Source organism: Daktulosphaira vitifoliae, unplaced genomic scaffold (assembly GCF_025091365.1).
Source record: "Daktulosphaira vitifoliae isolate Bord-2020 unplaced genomic scaffold, ASM2509136v1 Scaffold_1, whole genome shotgun sequence".
NCBI classification, from domain to species: Eukaryota; Metazoa; Arthropoda; class Insecta; order Hemiptera; family Phylloxeridae; genus Daktulosphaira; species Daktulosphaira vitifoliae.
In genome coordinates, this window is record NW_026099572.1 from 68,268,098 (window position 1) to 68,288,919 (window position 20,822).

Consider the following 20,822-nt stretch of genomic DNA (forward strand, 5'->3'; position numbering starts at 1 on the left):
ATATTTAACATGATTTTTATAGGTATAATATATTCTTTTTTAATAAACTAACTTTTCAATGGGAATGTAAAAATATTGATTTACTCTAGGATAGAGAACTATTATTTAATAGAACATAGCGTAAAATTGATATTAAAAGAACTACAACAATATATGTGGATTACGTAACGTAGTCACAATTTTCTTATTTTTCTTTTAATTTTTTATAATGTTAAATATATAAAAAATGAACCTAATATACAAAAAACTTAAGTTTTTTAAAATAAAGTCTACATTTTGATTGTCCATAAAACTTGAAAACTATTTTACTTTTGAAATGAGATTTATTGAATTTAGAAAAATTGAGTATTATCTCAAATTTGTATATTTTTTTTGTATGAAAATATACTGATATTCTGACTGCCAAACGCGTAGTCGTATTCAGGTTACTATATTATTTAAAACCGAAATATATTCAATGAAGCATGTGTAGGCGTACCTTTATAATACGTTTGGTATATAAATCATTTTTGATGTGATATATTTAAATAAAAATAAATGTATAAATACTTTTACACATACAAATAACACATGGTTACAATAACATAAAAACAGAAAAAAAGTTGATATTATGATGTTCTCTATAATCTGAGGAGATTTGTTTATGGTGATAGTTTATTTTTAGTCTTCAAACAAGAATATGTATATTAGAGTGGTCCTTAAAATACAAATTTTCAAATTTCGTTTTACGCGCGCCAAAAAATTGTTCTAATACATGTAATAATAAGCTGTGCAAAATTTGATCCCGATAGGTTGACGTTTAACTTCTACAAATATTTACCTTCTAAAAGTCAAAAGTTCCATAAATATTATGTTTACCAGTAAAATTCATATATTTTGGCAATTAAAGATGAAACGTTCAAGTGTAAAAAAATGTTTAATGTAAAGATGCTTAAAATTTAATTTTAGTTTTATAGAAAAAAAAAAATTGTTTTACATGTTTTCTGGCGAGGTAATGAAGAAAAATTATAAATAATAATCATTTTTCTATGATAATTAAAAAAATTGACGATTTTGTTTTTTTTTTCAATCTCAAATAAAATAAGTAAACAAATAATAAAATGCTAAAAAAAAATTTTAAAAAATGATCTTAATGCTCATAAAAATTATAAAATTAAATAATATTAAAAATATTATTTAATTAATTTTTATTTTTTTATTTAAATTTATTTTTAGCAAATAAATTGCTTTTGACATCCATCGAGCGTGATGAAAAGCACCAGGGTAGTGAAATTTTACACCATTTAGTAGGGGCATGGCATCCAAAAAAATAACACATAAATGGAGAAATTCTTTGTAGTAATTTCTACATTGTTGAATCATTAATGTTTCCACACAAGATTTTATTACATTAATTTTAGGGTGTTCAACTGCATTTTATATAATTATATCATTGATACCAATATCAAAATTCAACAAATCTAGACTAGTCCAACTTTCTTTAATTTTTTTAAAAATTGGTACATCTGGACCAGTTGTACATAAATTAAGTTTAACCTCGAAAATATTTTTTAATACTAATTCCAAAATATATCTACGACATGGTAAATACAACACATTACGCTCTAGGAATTGTTCAAGCAATATTATTATAAAAAAATTAAAGAAAGTTGGACTGATTTTATTAGTTGTTTTTTTTTGTGTGTGTCTGTTGCCACTTTTTTTCAACCCACAGGGAACAATTTTTATTTGAAGAAATTAAAATGGTCGAGTTAAACTAAATTTTTTTATATAAATACTTTAGGTATTTCCATTATAATTGTAATAAAAAGTTTGAAACCCTGATACTCTACCTGCCTACAATGAGGGATTCAAAACAGAAATGTTTGCTCGAAAAGTTAATTAGTTTAACTTTTAAAAATATTCTGGAAATAATTTGAGTTTTAAACATATGTTAAATTAAAGTAAATCTTAACATTTCATTTATATAGGGGATTCAAAACTTATATCAATCATATAAAAAGTAAAACGTTTTCAATTAAACTTTTGAAAATTATCAAGCTACCAAATACTTATGATAAATTGAGGTAATGAAGTACAGAGTGATTATTTTAATAGTCACTCAATAGCTACTTTTAACCATTAATTGAAAATGATGGTGTCAATAGGAAAAAATTAATGAAGGTGATTAAATCAAGAAAAATAAAGTTAAATGAACACATAATGTGTTATTATAGTCTGATTACTTTAATTATATTCCTAAGTTTTTGAATTACTGATTTTTTATAAATTCTTACCATTGTTATCATATATGATTGATATATACATAATTGATTAAAGGGGGTTTTAAAGAGAAAAAGGGTCCCAAAAAGTTATGTTAAGAAAATCCTTTTTTGTAATTTTTATTATCATATATTTCTCGATTTATCAATTATTTAGTAATTTTTAATTCATCTTTATACATTATTAATCGCAAAATTTGTAATTAGGTTACAGTTAAGGAGTTTATGTTTCTTTTAAAATAATTCAACAATTCCTTCTAACATTATATAATATCTACAGATTTGAATCGAAGCGTTTTATATGATAGTGATTTTAATCGCCAACAAATATCATTTTTACTTGTCTCAACTATGACACATCCCCATTGTGCAAGATTTTTTAATTAAATTATTTTATTTAAAAATGTATATGGCAACTTAAAACATTTCAAATTGTTCAGATAGCTAATTAGAACTAATGATTTAGCTACAGGTATCTAGATATGTATAATATGCTTTATATGTTTACAAAGATAAAAGTAACTTTTTTTTAAATTGTTACACACTTTTTTTTATATTTTATTATACAGACAATTTTTAACAAAACATTTAGTTGCAATTTCCAAACATTTCGTTACTTCAACAATTTTATAGTTATGACAACTAATCGACTTTTAACATAATAATGTAGTTAAAATACGAAAAAAAAAATTTCAGTATAAATAGACAACAAATAACCAATAGATTAAAAAGTACAGCTTTAGATGAATTGAGAGATCTTCAATAATTATCCATAAATATCTCAGACAAAATTATGTAAATAAATCAATAATTAATAAAAGAAGAATAAAAAGTGTAATTATTACACTTTTTATATTACTCTCAATTTTTAAATACATTTGCTGGAAGTTTTTAACGCATATAATGTAAGAGAAAGTAACTTTTAAAATTATTTTTATAGTGATAAAAATGTTATATTTGTGTACTAACTTTCGATACAATATGTCAAAATTTAATAGTCGTGTGTAAAAGTAACGTATATATTATAAGTATAATATTGATAAGTGGGAATTTCGGATCATTTTTGACAGTGAATAGTTATAATAAGATATTGATTTAAAAAAGTATGCACAATTTTAGAACTTCCATAATACCACAATTACCAAAAATCCTAAAGACTACACTCTTTCAAAACTCCTTTCAATTAGCGCCTATGCATCTTTATGAAATATCCTTATTTCATTATGATGTTTGACAATATTTCTTAATTATAGAAAAATATAATATTTTAGTAGTATTAACACAAGAACCTGTAATTGATGAAAAAACTATAGAAGAAAAACCCGAAGAACTTATTGTTACTGATCCCCCTATTACTAAAATGGATCCTCCTCTTTCTCCTGAAAGATCACCATCACCTGCTGAAGAAGTTATTGAAGAAGAACCGCTCAAGTATATACCAGGCGTTTCAAAACCTTATTTCCACACAAATATTAAAGGAACAAACCATGGAGGTTAGTTATATTTTCAAAATATATAGGGTTACATCACTAGTTAGATTTCTCAATAAAATTTTTATATCTTTATAAAAATACTTTTTTTTTAACAATAATAATAATAATAATAATAATAATAATAATACTATAATAATAACTTTTCACGATTAGATAAATTACATAAATTTTTAAATTTAATTATTTGTATATATGTATATTTATTTATTTATAATTTATACAGTTTAGATTAAAATATATATAGTAAATATACAGTATCTGTATCCATTAGGTTATATAATTATAAATGTTAACATTTTATATTTAATAAAAGGTATATTTGAAGAGAATAAAGAATGGTGGGATGTCAAGGGTGAATATAAATCTGAACGTTCAGTCAATAATGAATCTTCTCTTGAAGGTGATAAAAGTCATGTGATAGTTTACAAAATAGAATGCGCTTAGGATTATAAATTAATGGGCTTATAACATTGCTTTTTTCCTACTTAATGCTTTAAATAAAATATTTGATTATTTTTGAAAAAAAAAATGTTTATAATTCTATATGTTAACAATTTCAGCTGGAGAAAATGCTGTTTTTGAATGCCAAATAGAAGGAGCTATAACCGTAACATGGCTAAAGAATAATATGCCTTTGCCAAATAGTATATCTCATAGAGTTTCTATTACAGGAGATAAAGAAAATAATGTATATAAATTGCAAATAAATAAAGTAATAGAATCAGATTCAGGAACCTATACGATTAAAGCTGAAAATGATGTCGGGACATCAACTAGTACTGCTCAATTGTTTGTCGAAAATAGTAATTCATTAAAATCCTTAAAAATTGTAGTAAATATTAAATGTTAGTCTAATGTGTTTTTAAATAGTTACTGCCAATGAAAAGAAAGCTAGAGCTAAAGCAAATGCACCACTATTTACTGTGAAACTTTCCGACGCCGAACTTTTAGAAAATACTCATGCAAGATTTATGATAGAGATTAAAGGGAGTCCAGCTCCAAAGTTGAAATTGTATGTTTTAAAAAAAGTGTTCAAATATTATTTTTAATCAATGGCAAATTTAAAAAATATTTTTTACCACCTTCATAGATTAACATAGAAGAATTATTCTTGCACTACTTAATTTTCACCAAAATTATTTATTTATTAAATTTTAAGTACTCTTATACATTTTAATTCACATCAACCTGCCTTGTATGTAAAGATATAAACAAATCAAAATGTACATTATTAAATTGTTACTTTGTTTAAATAGAACGTGTGTTATAAATTATATTTAGTTACAAAGGTGATGTAGAACTCTCTCAAAGCAATGAAAGAATACAAATATTGGAAGTCAATAAAGAAATGGGTATGTATGAAATAGTAATACCCAATGTCAAACCAGAAGATGCAGGAGAATATAAAGTTGTAGCCAGTAACAAATACTCAGAAGACTCTTGTTCATGTGTGGTATCTGTAACTAGTAAGTTAATATTTATATTTACAAATATTTTTACTGCAACAAATGTAACCTAACCGTTTTAAACATTAAATAAATAAATTTATCATTACTTAATTTGTTGATTATTTTGTATTAAATAATAGACATAAATTGAGAACTTAGCTCTCGGAAATAATATTGTAAACCCCTTTCTTTATTTTTGTTAATACGTTTTTATAAAGTTGGTAATGCTCATTTAAGTTTGCATACATTCCATGTTAAGTAAGAAAAATTTGTTTCAAAAATCTATTTGTAAAATTTCCATCAAGATGTTGTAGTTATGGCTACGATGAATTGTTTGCAATATTTAAATAATATTAAATTGTAGATCCAATTTAAATATTAAACATTTAAAAAAATTGGAGCTAATACTTTGACCATTAATTTCATCGCAGAATGTTATTGTCAACTGTAGGAATAAAAAATTGTATATTCTTTATTCCTATTTGTATTCAAAATAAATTATTTTTATTATTTTTCATTTAAATAATGATGTCAAATAATATAATATTATTAGATGAAAAAGATTTATGGACACGGATCGAAAATCATACTCCAGATATAGCCCCAAAATTTACTTGGTTAAAGAATGGAAAGGCTTTCAATCCAGAAGAAAGATTCAAAGTGTTATTTAAGGATGATGAAGATTCTTTAGCTTTGGTATTTCAAAATGTAAAACCGGAAGACGCAGGGTTATATACATGTATTGCTTCAACATCACACGGAAAGATTTCATGTAGTGCTGAATTAAATGTGCAAGGTGAAAATCTCATATTTATGAATACCTTGTAGTTAATGGATTATTTTGATATTTAAGATAAATTATCAATTAAAAAAAAAAAAATGTTGTAAAATATATTAAAATCAAATCAATCAAATTAATTTTGCTTATTTTAATTTTTAATTTTTTACTATTTTTGAACTTTATAAATTTTTACATAAAAAGGATAGAATTATTTTTTAAACGACATACGTAATACCAAAACTATCTTTAAACAATTTTCTTTGAATATTTTACTTTAGGTAATGTATAATTGATAGAATAAAGTTTTATTATATTTTTTCTAAACGTCAAAAATACAATTAACGTAATAAATAATACCTGCAATTTAAATATCAAAATATTGAGTTTCAAATCTTTAAAATATCTTTTTAACTTATTTTAGTGGATATTTCTCAAAAAAATCTTATTTTTGTCTAAAAAATTAATTCAAAATTTATTATTATTTTTTTAGGCGTTGTCAAAGAAAGAAATTTACCTTGTGCTCCAAAAATTATTACAGAAGTAAAAGAATTTGAGACTAAAATACACAGCACTGCAATTTTAGAAGCTAAAGTTTATGGCGATCCAGAACCGGATGTAGTTTGGCTAAAAAATGGCGAAAAAATACAAAAAAGCACAAGAATAAAAACAATGTTTGAAGAAAATACTTCATCAATAGTGATAAAAAATGTCGAAGTTGATGACGAAGGAGAATATCAAATCATTGCCCAAAATGAAGTTGGAACAGAATCTGAAATAGTGAATCTATCAATTAAAGCTGCTCCGAAATTCAAAAAAAATTTATTGGATTACGATGGCGTTACTGGAAAAGATATTTCGTTGACTGTAGAAATAGAAGCGTCACCTAAACCAATTGTTCAATGGTATGTTATATTTATAATAATGATTATAACTCAATAAAATTATTATATATAAAATATTTTTCATTTTCAAGGTATAAAGATAGTAAAACTATTAAAAAATCAAATAAAATAAAATATGTAACTGATGAAGTATCTGGTACTTATACTCTAATTATTTTGAATACCAAAATGGAGGATGCTGGTTTATATTCTGTGGTTGCTTCAAATCAGTTCAGCCAAATATCAGATGCTTGTCAGGTGAACCTAAAAATGCCTCCTCAATTCATTGGTGCTTTAGCTAAGGAAGTAGAAACTTTTGAAGGAGACTATGTGTCACTTAGTGTCAGAGTAGAAGGAGACCCAGCTCCCCAAGTAAAATGGTAATATTTATAAATATTATTTTCAAAATACTTTAAGATATGCTATATTTTTGTCATAGATTCTAAATATTTATTTTAGCTTCGATGCGAAGCTGAGAAGGTATTAATTTTACCATGATGTGTTTATTTATTTTTTTGTGTCTGTCACTACATTTTCTCAGCTCTCACTGGACCGATTTCTTTTAACAATACGTCAAAAGATCACAAATTGTATCTAGTTGAAGACATTACCCTTAAAAATTTAAAAATTTTCCCTCGTTCCCCGCAAATGGGGGAAATATCCAAAAAAATTACAAATTTAAAAATCGACAAATTTTGTCATTTTTTTCACTTTTTTTTCTTAAAACTTCCATAACTTTTTCAAAAATCAACAAATCAACATAATTTTTTTTTAAACTAAAACCTTAGATATTTTCCTTTCATTTGATATAATTTTTTTGAAAATTTAACACTTAACCTGCTCATGGGGGGGGATTTAAAATTGCAACTTTTTTACAAAAACTAACTTTTTCAACTTAATTTTTGAAAATGTTCCGGAAATACTGCGTCCTTTAAACATATATCAAATTAAAGCTTATTTTATGTACTATAAAATGAAAAAAAAAAATTTGTCCCGACACTTTATCTTCTGCATGTAAACGGTTGCCGTAGTTAAAAAAACACTATTTTGGTGTTAAAATTTTCGATTTTCGATTTTTAATTTTCAATTTAAAAATGCTATAACTTTATATTTATATACTTTAATTTAACTCTTATGATAATGAATATTAATTTAAAATTGTAGGTATTTCAATGATGAATTAATTATTCCTGAAAATACACATTTCAAAACAAATACCGAAGGGGATGTGCACACGTTATTAATATGTAATATAACTAGGCAAGATTCTGGTAAATATACGTGTGAAATAAGTAATGAATCAGGATCCAACACTAGTGAAGGGAAATTGTTTGTAAAATGTCCACCGATTTTTAAAATTCCCTTGAAAGATACTAAGACAATTGAAGGTGATACAGATGTAGAATTTACAGTGCAGCTTAACGCATATCCAAAACCGACTGTGAAATGGTAAGTACTCCTAAATTTATGTATGTAATTATATTCTTAAGAAACATTTCTATTAGGTTTCGCGAAGAAGAAGAAATAACAGAAACTACAACAGAGTTCACTTGTGTTGAAGATGGAAATAATTATAAATTGATCATTAAAGAGGCTAAAACAAAGTTGTCTGGGAAATATAAATGTAGGGCTACTAATGAAATTGGCTCGTATGATTCTGAAGCAACTCTTACTGTAATGTGTAAGATAAAATTTATATATTAATAATTGATAATTTGTTTTAGAAATATATATATCATGATAAAATTTTGTGAGATATACAAATACAATAACCAAATAAAATGTATAATTTTTAGCTCAACCTACATTTAAAAATGGCTTAAAAGATTTGGATATAGCAGAAGGTGGTTTACTTAAACTACAAGTAACCTGTTATGGTAGTCCGCCTCCGGAAATAAAATGGTATAAGGATGGTAAAGAAGTCCGTAGTGGTGCACATATTAAGATATCGAGGGATACAAAGAGGGTTGAAAACTTTAGTTTAACTGTTAATTTGGTGAAATTTGAAGACGGCGGAGAATACGAAGTTAGAGCAACCAATGAAATGGGAACAGCTGTCACTAAGAGCATAGTTAATGTTTTAGGTAAATTTTCAATTAACATAATTTTAAACTATTTTAAGTAAAAATAAGAAAATATGACGAAAAAAATAATTCAAAAAAATTCCTTTTTTATTAGTTATTATAATATTTACTTAAAAATAAAAATAAGTTTCTAAAAAATTTACTTAAAAATAATTTGACTGAAATTCATACATTTTTAAATTAAAAAAATTCTCCTTAGGATATATTTTGAAAATACATCGCTATTTTTGTGTAAAAAATTTCTAAAAATGTTAAATTATATAATAATAAATCATTATTCTTTGTAAGTTCAATATACTTTCTAAATAATAAAATTCCTATACGAATAAAATTCCTATTTCCTATGCATATTTAATTTTTTCTCATAATTTCATTGCAATACATAAAATTATTTTTGGTTTTTCTATTCCTTAAAAAAAAAACCTACTTTTAAAATTTATGTTTAATCAAAATTTATCACCTAAATCCTTAGGAACTACCAATTTTCGTTTGGTTCTATTATTTTATTTTGTATTTTCAAAAATTATTGAGATGTTTACTTATTTAATAATTATTTTTTCAAATAAATATTAACATAATTTATTAATATTCAAAATAATTATTTATTCTTTATCAAACTAAATTGGTTTATTCGTGGAAATAAAATTTAGTCTTAAGTACCTGGTATTTTTTTTGCACGATACCAATGATTTATATGATTGTTTCCTCCATCTAAATTTTAAGTTAACCTTATCATATCACCTTGAATATAACTCGCATGCATTTCTCAAATCACAGCCAAACATTTAACCGATTATCAAGATGATGAAAACAAAGCAAAGCAAGATAAAAAAGAAGTGGGTGAAACTGTTAGCAATCAGCATAAAGGTATGTATTAATATAATACAATTTTGTAATTAGGAACGGTAATGTACAAATTAGTGTAGAAATCAACAATAATTTGTATAATGTAGTAAAAAATAATTCTATATGTATGATAACTAAAAGCTTCAATTAAAAATTAATATTTTCAAAATGACATACATAAATGTTAAATTGAAAGTAATTATATTTGTTAGTGTTATCATCATGTGATATGAACACAAGCAGTATTTCTGAAAGCTGTTCAGAATTTCTAAAAAAAGAAGACATGAAAACTATTAGAACATCACAAATAACAGGTAGATATTTGTATTTTCAGAATTATCGTTATTGGCAACAAAAACATTATAGATTTAACATCGATACTCCTATTGTCACGTTTACAGATGGTGATAACTTCTTAAAAACTGAAAAAAGTGTATTAATTATGAATAATCAAGCTACAGAATTTAGTTGTGTAGAAATAAGTTGGGAAGATTCTTCATCCAAAAGTAAAAGTTATTATGGTATTGTCGAAGAACCAAAAGATGAAAGAATAATACCAATAAAAATAGATAGAGGTATATCTATACACACTGCAACAGATGAAGAAGAAGAGCCATATTGGATAATTGATAATAAAAAAATGAAAAACGAAGAACATGTTCAAACTATAAAAGGAGAGGTAAAAAAAAAAACATGGATGACATCCACTCCAAACAGTGATGATGAAGATAATAGTTCTTTAAATGATTTATTCTTGCGCGTTAAAAAACAACGAAACGATTTAGAAGATATATTACAAAATAAAAAAATTGATATAGATGAATCCTCACTGAATGAAAATGAAAATAATAACACGTTGACATTAATAGAAAAATTATCAAAAAAATACTCAAAACAGGAAAATGATGATTTAGAAAAATATACAGTATCATCAGTGTATTCTACCGATTATAATGTCAAAATAAGTAGAAGACCAATATCAAGATTATCATCATATGATGATCAACTAACAATTTTACAAAGACAATCACTCTCAAGGTATTCCTCAACTGAAGATGAAGATAATAGAAATAAAAAAACATACTTAAATGCATCCACTGCCGAAAAAAATTTAGACTTAAACCATTCTTCTTTAACGGAAAATATAGAAGACTTAGTACGATATCCAAAACAAGGATCAATTTCAAAATTTTCATTAATAAATGAGACATTACAAAACAAGAGGGAATCATATTCAAGATTAACATCTGATGACGAAAACAATACATTTTATAAACAAGAATCATTATCAAATATTAAACCTGATTCAATATCTCGCTTCGATTCTACAGATGATAAAAGTGGGCTTTCACAGAAAAAATCATTGTCCAGATTAACCTCTGTAGATGAAACTGATAAACCAAAACGTGGTTCATTAACTCGATTCGATTCTACAGAAGATAAAAGTGAAAAAACACAAACCGAACCATTGTCCAGATTAACCTCTGTAGTAGAAACTGATAAACCAAAACGTGGTTCAATATCTCGATTCGATTCTACAGAAGATAAAAGTGAGAAAACACCAACCGAACCATTGTCCAGATTAACCTCTGTAGATGAAACTGATAAACCAAAACGTGGTTCAATATCACGGATTGATTCTACAGATGATAAAAGTGAAAAAACACAAAAAGAACCATTGTCCAGATTAACCTCTGTAGTAGAAACTGATAAACCAAAACGTGGTTCAATATCACGGATTGATTCTACAGATGATAAAAGTGAGACAACACAAAAAGAACCATTGTCCAGATTAACCTCTGTAGTAGAAACTGATAAACCAAAACGTGGTTCAATATCACGGATTGATTCTACAGATGATAAAAGTGAGACAACACAAAAAGAACCATTGTCCAGATTAACCTCTGTAGTAGAAACTGATAAACCAAAACGTGGTTCAATATCACGGATTGATTCTACAGATGATAAAAGTGAGACAACACAAAAAGAACCATTGTCCAGATTAACCTCTGTAGTAGAAACTGATAAACCAAAACGTGGTTCAATATCACGGATTGATTCTACAGATGATAAAAGTGAGACAACACAAAAAGAACCATTGTCCAGATTAACCTCTGTAGTAGAAACTGATAAACCAAAACGTGGTTCAATATCACGGATTGATTCTACAGATGATAAAAGTGAGACAACACAAAAAGAACCATTGTCCAGATTAACCTCTGTAGTAGAAACTGATAAACCAAAACGTGGTTCAATATCACGGATTGATTCTACAGATGATAAAAGTGAGACAACACAAAAAGAACCATTGTCCAGATTAACCTCTGTAGTAGAAACTGATAAACCAAAACGTGGTTCAATATCTCGAATTGATTCTACCGATGATAAAAGTGGGCTTTCACAGAAAAAATCATTGTCCAGATTAACCTCTGTAGATGAAACTGATAAACCAAAACGTGGTTCAATATCACGGATTGATTCTACAGATGATAAAAGTGAGACAACACAAAAAGAACCATTGTCCAGATTAACCTCTGTAGTAGAAACTGATAAACCAAAACGTGGTTCAATATCTCGAATTGATTCTACCGATGATAAAAGTGGGCTTTCACAGAAAAAATCATTGTCCAGATTAACCTCTGTAGATGAAACTGATAAACCAAAACGTGGTTCAATATCACGGATTGATTCTACAGATGATAAAAGTGAGAAAACACAAACCGAACCATTGNAAAATGAAAAAACACAAACCGAACCATTATCCAGATTAACTTCTGTAGATGAAAAAGAAAAAACACAACGTGGTTCAATATCTCGAATTGATTCTACAGATGATAAAAGTGAGCTTTCACAGAAAAAACCATTGTCCAGATTAACCTCTGTAGATGATACTGATAAACTAAAACGTGGTTCAATATCTCGATTCGATTCTACAGATGATAAAAATGAAAAAACACAAACCGAACCATTATCCAGATTAACTTCTGTAGATGAAAAAGAAAAAACACAACGTGGTTCAATATCTCGAATTGATTCTACAGATGATAAAAGTGAGCTTTCACAGAAAAAACCATTGTCCAGATTAACCTCTGTAGATGATACTGATAAACTAAAACGTGGTTCAATATCTCGATTCGATTCTACAGATGATAAAAATGAAAAAACACAAACCGAACCATTATCCAGATTAACTTCTGTAGATGAAAAAGAAAAAACACAAGGTGGTTCAATATCTCGAATTGATTCTACAGATGATAAAAGTGAGCTTTCACAGAAAAAACCATTATCCAGATACACCTCTGTAGATGATACTGATAAACCAAAAGGTGGTTCAATATCTCGAATTGATTCTACAGATGATAAAAGTGAGCTTTCACAGAAAAAACCATTATCCAGATACACCTCTGTAGATGACACTGATAAATCTAAACGTGGTTCAATATCTAGATTCGATTCTACAGGTGATAAAAGTGAAAAAACACAAAAAGAACCATTGTCCAGATTAACCTCTGTAGTAGAAACTGATAAACCAAAACGTGGTTCAATATCTCGATTTGATTCTACCGATGATAAAAGTGGGCTTTCACAGAAAAAATCATTGTCCAGATTAACCTCTGTAGATGAAACTGATAAACCAAAACGTGGTTCAATATCACGGATTGATTCTACAGATGATAAAAGTGAGCTTTCACAGAAAAAACCATTGTCCAGATTAACCTCTGTAGATGATACTGATAAACTAAAACGTGGTTCAATATCTCGATTCGATTCTACAGATGATAAAAATGAAAAAACACAAACCGAACCATTATCCAGATTAACTTCTGTAGATGAAAAAGAAAAAACACAACGTGGTTCAATATCTCGAATTGATTCTACAGATGATAAAAGTGAGCTTTCACAGAAAAAATCATTGTCCAGATTAACCTCTGTAGATGAAACTGATAAACCAAAACGTGATTCAATATCTCGAATTGATTCTACAGATGATAAAAGTGAGCTTTCACAGAAAAAACCATTGTCCAGATTAACCTCTGTAGATGATACTGATAAACTAAAACGTGGTTCAATATCTCGATTCGATTCTACAGATGATAAAAATGAAAAAACACAAACCGAACCATTATCCAGATTAACTTCTGTAGATGAAAAAGAAAAAACACAACGTGGTTCAATATCTCGAATTGATTCTACAGATGATAAAAGTGAGCTTTCACAGAAAAAACCATTGTCCAGATTAACCTCTGTAGATGATACTGATAAACTAAAACGTGGTTCAATATCTCGATTCGATTCTACAGATGATAAAAATGAAAAAACACAAACCGAACCATTATCCAGATTAACTTCTGTAGATGAAAAAGAAAAAACACAACGTGGTTCAATATCTCGAATTGATTCTACAGATGATAAAAGTGAGCTTTCACAGAAAAAACCATTGTCCAGATTAACCTCTGTAGATGATACTGATAAACCAAAAGGTGGTTCAATATCTCGAATTGATTCTACAGATGATAAAAGTGAGCTTTCACAGAAAAAACCATTATCCAGATACACCTCTGTAGATGACACTGATAAATCTAAACGTGGTTCAATATCTAGATTCGATTCTACAGGTGATAAAAGTGAAAAAACACAAAAAGAACCATTGTCCAGATTAACCTCTGTAGTAGAAACTGATAAACCAAAACGTGGTTCAATATCTCGATCCGATTCTACAGATGATAAAAGTGAGCTTTCACAGAAAAAACCATTGTCCAGATTAACCTCTGTAGATGATACTGATAAACCAAAACGTGGTTCAATATCTCGAATTGATTCTACAGATGATAAAAGTGAGCTTTCACAGAAAAAACCATTGTCCAGATTAACCTCTGTAGATGATACTGATAAACTAAAACGTGGTTCAATATCTCGATTCGATTCTACAGATGATAAAAATGAAAAAACACAAACCGAACCATTATCCAGATTAACTTCTGTAGATGAAAAAGAAAAAACACAACGTGGTTCAATATCTCGAATTGATTCTACAGATGATAAAAGTGAGCTTTCACAGAAAAAACCATTGTCCAGATTCACCTCTGTAGATGACACTGATAAATCTAAACGTGGTTCAATATCTAGATTCGATTCTACAGATGATAAAAGTGAGAAAACACAAACCGAACCATTATCCAGATTAACTTCTGTAGATGAAAAAGAAAAAACACAACGTGGTTCAATATCTCGAATTGATTCTACAGATGATAAAAGTGAGCTTTCACAGAAAAAACCATTGTCCAGATTAACCTCTGTAGATGATACTGATAAACCAAAACGTGGTTCAATATCTCGATTCGATTCTACAGATGATAAAAGTGAGAATACAAAACTTGATTCAAAAAAACTTAAAAGGTTTTTAAGAGATAATACTCTGAGTAATTTATCGTCTTTTGACGATAGTGAAATAGCTGATAAAAAATATATTTCTCAACAAAACACTGAATTATGTAATGAGTTTCCGGAATATTCTAGGGGAGAGTACAGAAATCGAGGTATATAATCTATCTGATAATGTACTGTTGAAGTAATGTTTTTATGTACATTGTTTGTTTTGAAGCATTAATTGTGATGGTCTTCTGTGTTTTTTTTTCTTTACTAATTCAAATTTTTTTTATTGCCTACCTGTTTTTAATTATTTTGGACATTTTTTTTTTGTTTTTGGTTTTTTCAATGTTTAAAGGTTTTTTAATTTAAAATTTATTTTTTCAAATATTTTTTAGTTGCTCCTAAATTTATTTCCGGTATGGATGACACTGAAACATTTGAATCTTTATCTCATGCGTTTGAAGTTAAGTTTCGTGGAGCACCAAAACCAGAAGTAAAATGGTAAAATAATGAATAATTTATATATTTTAAGTTAAAACTCCTATTGTAAACTTTTTAAAATTAATTTAGACAAGCATAGTTTTTTTTATAACTTAAAAATTAAAATTTTTTTGTTCTTGCTCTACATTTTAATCGTTATAAATCATTGATATAGCTAATGACTTTTGCTCATATAAAATAAAAGGGTTCATTGCAATAATCCTCTTATATATATGATATTAAAATGACGGATAAATTATTTTTACATAAAATATACGGGAGAATATTAAAAATTCGTAATAAATACTAGTTTTATTTTTAGTACTGTTTTATTTTGATGTTATTATATATTAAAACCTTACATAACATATAAAGTTAAACAATTAATGAGTTTGCGTATTTAAATTTAAGAGTATAATATATTATAACTTTAATAATTAAAAAATGAGACAATAATGGAATTGTATACTAAGAGATCAATTTTTGTTAAAATCTTCTTATTTTGTAATAATATAATTTTTTTTTAAATAACTTACTCAAAATAATTACATTTAACTAAATGAACAATTTTAAATTTCTTACAATTTTATAATAAATTCAGGAACTTTGAAAAAAAAATTTTTATGATTTTATTGTGTAATTATAAAATAGTAATGAACCCAAAAAATACATATTTTAGATTATTGTATTTTATAGTATATAGTATATTTGCTATAAATATACTTTCCTAAAATGATGTAATGATGGTTAATGAAAGTTTTATAAAAAATTCCTTTTAATACAGAAAGTTTCAAAAATTTGTATCAAATACTCGTTTTTTGTATTCATGGAAAGTTAAGTTATCGTATATAAAATATAAATCAAGTATCAATGCATACTTAGTAAATCGATTTTAAATCTTTTTTTGTAATTATATAGAGTATTCAGTAAATATTAAAACGAATTAATAATGGATTTTTACAATTATAATCAAATTTTATAATACGCTCAATTGAGTAAATCTTTTTGACAACTCTGTTTTGATTGATTCATTTAGTTAAAGTAAATCATTAAAATTAATTAAGTTCTGAATATTTCAATTGTAGAATCTTTTTAAACTCCAAAAGTTATTAGGAAATGATTACTATTACGATAAAAATGCAAAAAAAAATATTGAGCTATTCTGATAAATTTACTATAAATAGTATTTATAAAACTTCCTAACTGCATATTAATCTTAACAATACAATTTTTTTAATTCTCATAAAATTTTTTATTTAATGATGTCAATTTCAAACTTGTCAATTGAGCTAAAAGTTATAATAAAATAAATTAATTTTTTTTATTATAAACATTCACAAAAATCAACTTTAAACGATTAAAAAAATAGGTTAAATATGTCATTTTCCTTATTTTTAACATATTAATAATCAAAATCAGTATTAATTTAAAACAATTTTTTTTTTATATGTAAATACTTTTTTTAGCTTCGATGCGAAGCTGAGAAGGTATTGGTTTTACTATGATGTGTTTTTTTTTTTTTTTGTGTCTGTTACCACTTTTTCTCAGCTCTCATCGAACGGATTTCTTTCAACGATACGTCAAAAGATCACAAATCGTATCTAGTCAAAGACATTAACCTTAAAAATTGAAAAAAATTCCCTCGTTTCCCATAAATGGGGGAAACCTGCAAAAAAATTACAAATTTAAAAATCGCTAATTTTTTCAATTTTTTTTACTAAAATGTGCTCTAACTTTTTCAAAAATGAACATATCAATATAATTTTTTTTTATATAGATGTTTGTTGTTTTTACTTATCATTTTTTTTTTTTATTATTAGCTTTCAATACAGAAGTATTATTATAGCTAAACGATTAAGATAAAACTATACAATAGAAACTAAGACTATACAATAGAACTAAGACTATACAAAAGAAAAAAAAAGGGGGAATGGTTTAGAGACATGTTAAAGGCATGATTAGGTAACCGATTATGACCAAATCTATGACGGAAAGAAGATATAATATGGAAACGGGACAGAGGGAGGTTGTAAAACCAAGGACGTTTAGGGATAGTTGGAACTATAGATTTATGCCAGTTAGCTAAAGAAAAATTTGACCATTTATCTTGCCATGCTTTATTAATAGTTGGAAGAAAAGAGGAAAGGAGATCGGAAGAGGGAATTTTTAGGATAGGTGCTCTGTTGAAGGAGTTAGTCAGTTTAGCTAGATGGTCTGCTATCTCATTGCCAGATATTCCGACATGACTGGGGCACCATAAAAATTCAACATTGATGTCCATTTAATAAAGACTATAAATTAAGGCTTTAATTTTCATTATGAGGAAGGATCTACTTTTTTTAAAAGGAACTGAGGAAAGAGATGATAAAACTGACAGTGAATCCGAGACAATCAGAACATTTATTATATTGAGCGATTTCACGAATTCGAGAGCCGAGGATATCGCATAAGATTCGGTGGTAAATGAACAAGCTTTTGAAGGGAGATTATCTGAGAAATTCATGTTTAGAGTAGGAATAAAAAAGGAAAAGCCGGCGGAATTAGTATAAACTGAGCCGTCAGTGAATATGAGGCAATAGTTAGCAAAATGAGAGGAAATGAGTTCATCAAAAAGATAATTGACGACATTAGTTGGGAGAGATTGTAATTGAAGCTTGCTATAAGAAAGAAATAGATGATTTAAGTGAATTTTTGGAAAATGAGTAAGTGCATGAAATGGAATATCGTATATTAGTAGGCGATTGATTGAGGTAATTATGGAATTAAGGTAAGGAATCAAGGTAGTAGAAATTGAGGCTAGTAGAGGAAGAGTTTTGGGTACATATTGCCAAAGTGAGCTTAGTGAATGAAAACAATGAAATATTAACTTGGCAGGACTGGATATCTGTTTTAAAAGGAATTTATGGGCTAAGTAACGAGATCGAATTTCAATTGGAGGGCATACACATTCAACTTCTAAACTCATATTAGGGGTAGAGTAAACTGCACCTATAATTGTGCGTAAACAAGCAGCGAGTAGAGAATTGATATTTTTACGATGAACAGTGGAAGCTGAGGCGTATAAAAAGGAACCATAGTCAACTTTAGAACGGATAAGAGCCTTAAAAATAAGTAAGAGTGAGGAGGGGTGGGAGCCCCACCAGGTGCCTGCAATAGAACGTAGAAGATTAGACCAGCGTGATATGGAAGAGATGAGGTACTTAAAGTGAGGCATCCAGCGGAGTTTCTGATCCAATTTGAGTCCGAGGTAAGTAACACAATCAGAGAAGGATAAGCTAACTCCATCAAGCAAAATTGAAGGGTGTTGTAGGATGTGTTTTCTAGTAAATATTATAGCTTTGCTTTTTTCTGGAGCAGATTCAAAATAGGAAAGCTGGAGTACAGAGGAGAGGATCTGGAGTGCATTATTTATATTCGATACAGTAACCTGGAGTGAACTATGGGAAGAGAAAATAACTATATCATCGGCGTAAAGTAAACTAGAGAAATTATTAGATGTGAGTGATTTGCTTATATCAGCAGTATATATGTTAAATAAAATAGGACTGAACCCAACCGTTGGTAATAGGGACCAAACGGCAATTTAAAGTGAAGGAGGTGGCATTTAAATAAAGAAAAGATAAATTTGCACACCGATATATGAATGTTGATGGAGAGTAGACGTGTAACAAGAAGAGGGATGTTAACAGAGTCAAATGCACCGCGAACGTCAACAAAGACGGCTGTTGTAAATTGGCGGTTACAAAACGAATGGTACACGGGACCAACAAGAGAGGATAGGCATTCCATTGTGCCCAGTCCACGTCGAAAACCAAACATGTTAGAAGATAGTAGGGTGTTGGATTCAAGATACCAATCCAGACGGGTTTTTAGCATAAATTTGTAGAAGGCGGATGAAAGGGCAATTGGACGGTATGCGTTAGTAGCAGCACCACTTTTAGGGATAGGAATTACTTTGAAGTACTTCCAAGACTCAGGAATGATATTGTTAATCCATAAATTGTTTAAGATAGTTAAAAGAATATCAAAGGCTTTTATTGGAAGATGTTTAAAAAAAAAAGGAGAAATATTATCCAAGCCAGCAGCAGCAGATTTCCTTGAAGAGATAGCAAAGGACAGTTCGTGACGACTGAAAGGAGAGGAAAGGAAGCTATTATTACTATTATTTACTAAATTGTCTGAAAAATGTAATTCAAGTTCGTCAGGAGCAGGAACGTAAGGAGGTGCAATTCTATTACAAAAGTCGTCAAACCAGTCATTGTTGGTGGTGTAAGAAGGACGATTTATCCAGTTTTTGAATTTTTTAGCTATGGTCCAAAATTCAGAGATGGACGTTGAAGGGTGTAGATTGCTGCATAAATTTAACCAAGAGTTTTTTTTTTCCTTTTTTAGAATTTTGATTTTTGATATATTATAAAGTCATGAAGAGAACCTGAGGATCTGTATTTTCTGAAATGAATGGAGCGCATTTTAACTGCAGTGGTGCAGGTTGAGTTCCACCAAGGAGGAGAATGGCTAAAACCTATATTGTTCGAACGCTTACGCGAGATTGAAAGTTTTGCTGCTTTTGTTAGGATATCAACAAAATTGTTATAATTTGTTGTAGGGGAAGTGGATTCAGACCAAGATTCGAGTAAGGTAGAGAAAATTAGAGAGAAAGAGATCCAATCTGCTAAGTCTAAATTAAACCTTAAGTTATCTGAAACATTGGAGTCACAGTTAAAACGACCCATACTCTGAGTGAGCTGTATAAAAATACTTGTTACAATAGGATAGTGGTCGCTACCGTGAGGATCACCCAAAACATACCAAGAAGAGGACAAGGAAATATTAGGGGAGCATATTGTTAGGTCAACAACAGTATCCGGGAACGGTGGCCGGTTAGCTCTAGTTGGAGCGCCTGTGTTCAGAATACATAAATTATGCTGACTGATAGTTGAGTGAATAATATTGTCTCTATAATTGGAGTTTAGTGAACCCGAGGCAGAATGATGACCATTAAAATCTCCTGCAATAATGGAGTTATTGGAGAGTAGTTTAAAAATTTCAGAAACTATGAGTAAGAAAAAAAATAAATAAATAAAATAAAACAATAATGATGATAAAATGTGATGAGATGAGGAAGTTACTGCAAACTGTTATTAGATGATAAAGAGAGAAAATTAAGGATGTGAGACT

The 20,822-nt window shown here is 27.9% G+C and overlaps 1 protein-coding gene and 1 long non-coding RNA gene across 51 annotated transcripts in view; one reads left to right on the forward strand and one right to left on the reverse strand.

Moving 5' to 3' along the window:
- Positions 1–20,822, forward strand: part of LOC126895470 (obscurin) — an 80,457-nt gene that overhangs the window by 40,342 nt on the left and 19,293 nt on the right. For 4 of the 50 annotated variants that reach the window (XM_050667388.1, XM_050667336.1, XM_050667340.1 and 1 more), the window contains 17 exons: positions 3,533–3,754; positions 4,068–4,154; positions 4,315–4,557; positions 4,625–4,766; positions 5,036–5,220; positions 5,756–5,998; positions 6,474–6,885; positions 6,957–7,244; positions 8,029–8,313; positions 8,370–8,545; positions 8,661–8,948; positions 9,726–9,815; positions 10,007–10,108; positions 10,196–11,486; positions 12,567–12,881; positions 13,407–15,331; positions 15,560–15,665. In XM_050667388.1, coding sequence (XP_050523345.1) covers positions 3,533–3,754; positions 4,068–4,154; positions 4,315–4,557; positions 4,625–4,766; positions 5,036–5,220; positions 5,756–5,998; positions 6,474–6,885; positions 6,957–7,244; positions 8,029–8,313; positions 8,370–8,545; positions 8,661–8,948; positions 9,726–9,815; positions 10,007–10,108; positions 10,196–11,486; positions 12,567–12,881; positions 13,407–15,331; positions 15,560–15,665 — 6,400 coding nt within the window. Of the gene's footprint in view, positions 1–3,532; positions 3,755–4,067; positions 4,155–4,314; positions 4,558–4,624; positions 4,767–5,035; positions 5,221–5,755; positions 5,999–6,473; positions 6,886–6,956; positions 7,245–8,028; positions 8,314–8,369; positions 8,546–8,660; positions 8,949–9,725; positions 9,816–10,006; positions 10,109–10,195; positions 11,487–12,221; positions 12,327–12,566; positions 12,882–13,091; positions 13,302–13,406; positions 15,332–15,559; positions 15,666–20,822 lie in introns of all 50 variants that reach the window. The other 46 variants (XM_050667339.1, XM_050667341.1, XM_050667338.1 and 43 more) reach the window with 45 other exon arrangements.
- On the reverse strand, positions 11,287–12,488 carry LOC126895475 (uncharacterized). Its single transcript, XR_007701663.1, has 3 exons — positions 12,432–12,488; positions 11,487–11,591; positions 11,287–11,381 (listed from the first exon to the last, which is right to left on the reverse strand). It is a non-coding gene; the product is annotated as an uncharacterized LOC126895475 (long non-coding RNA).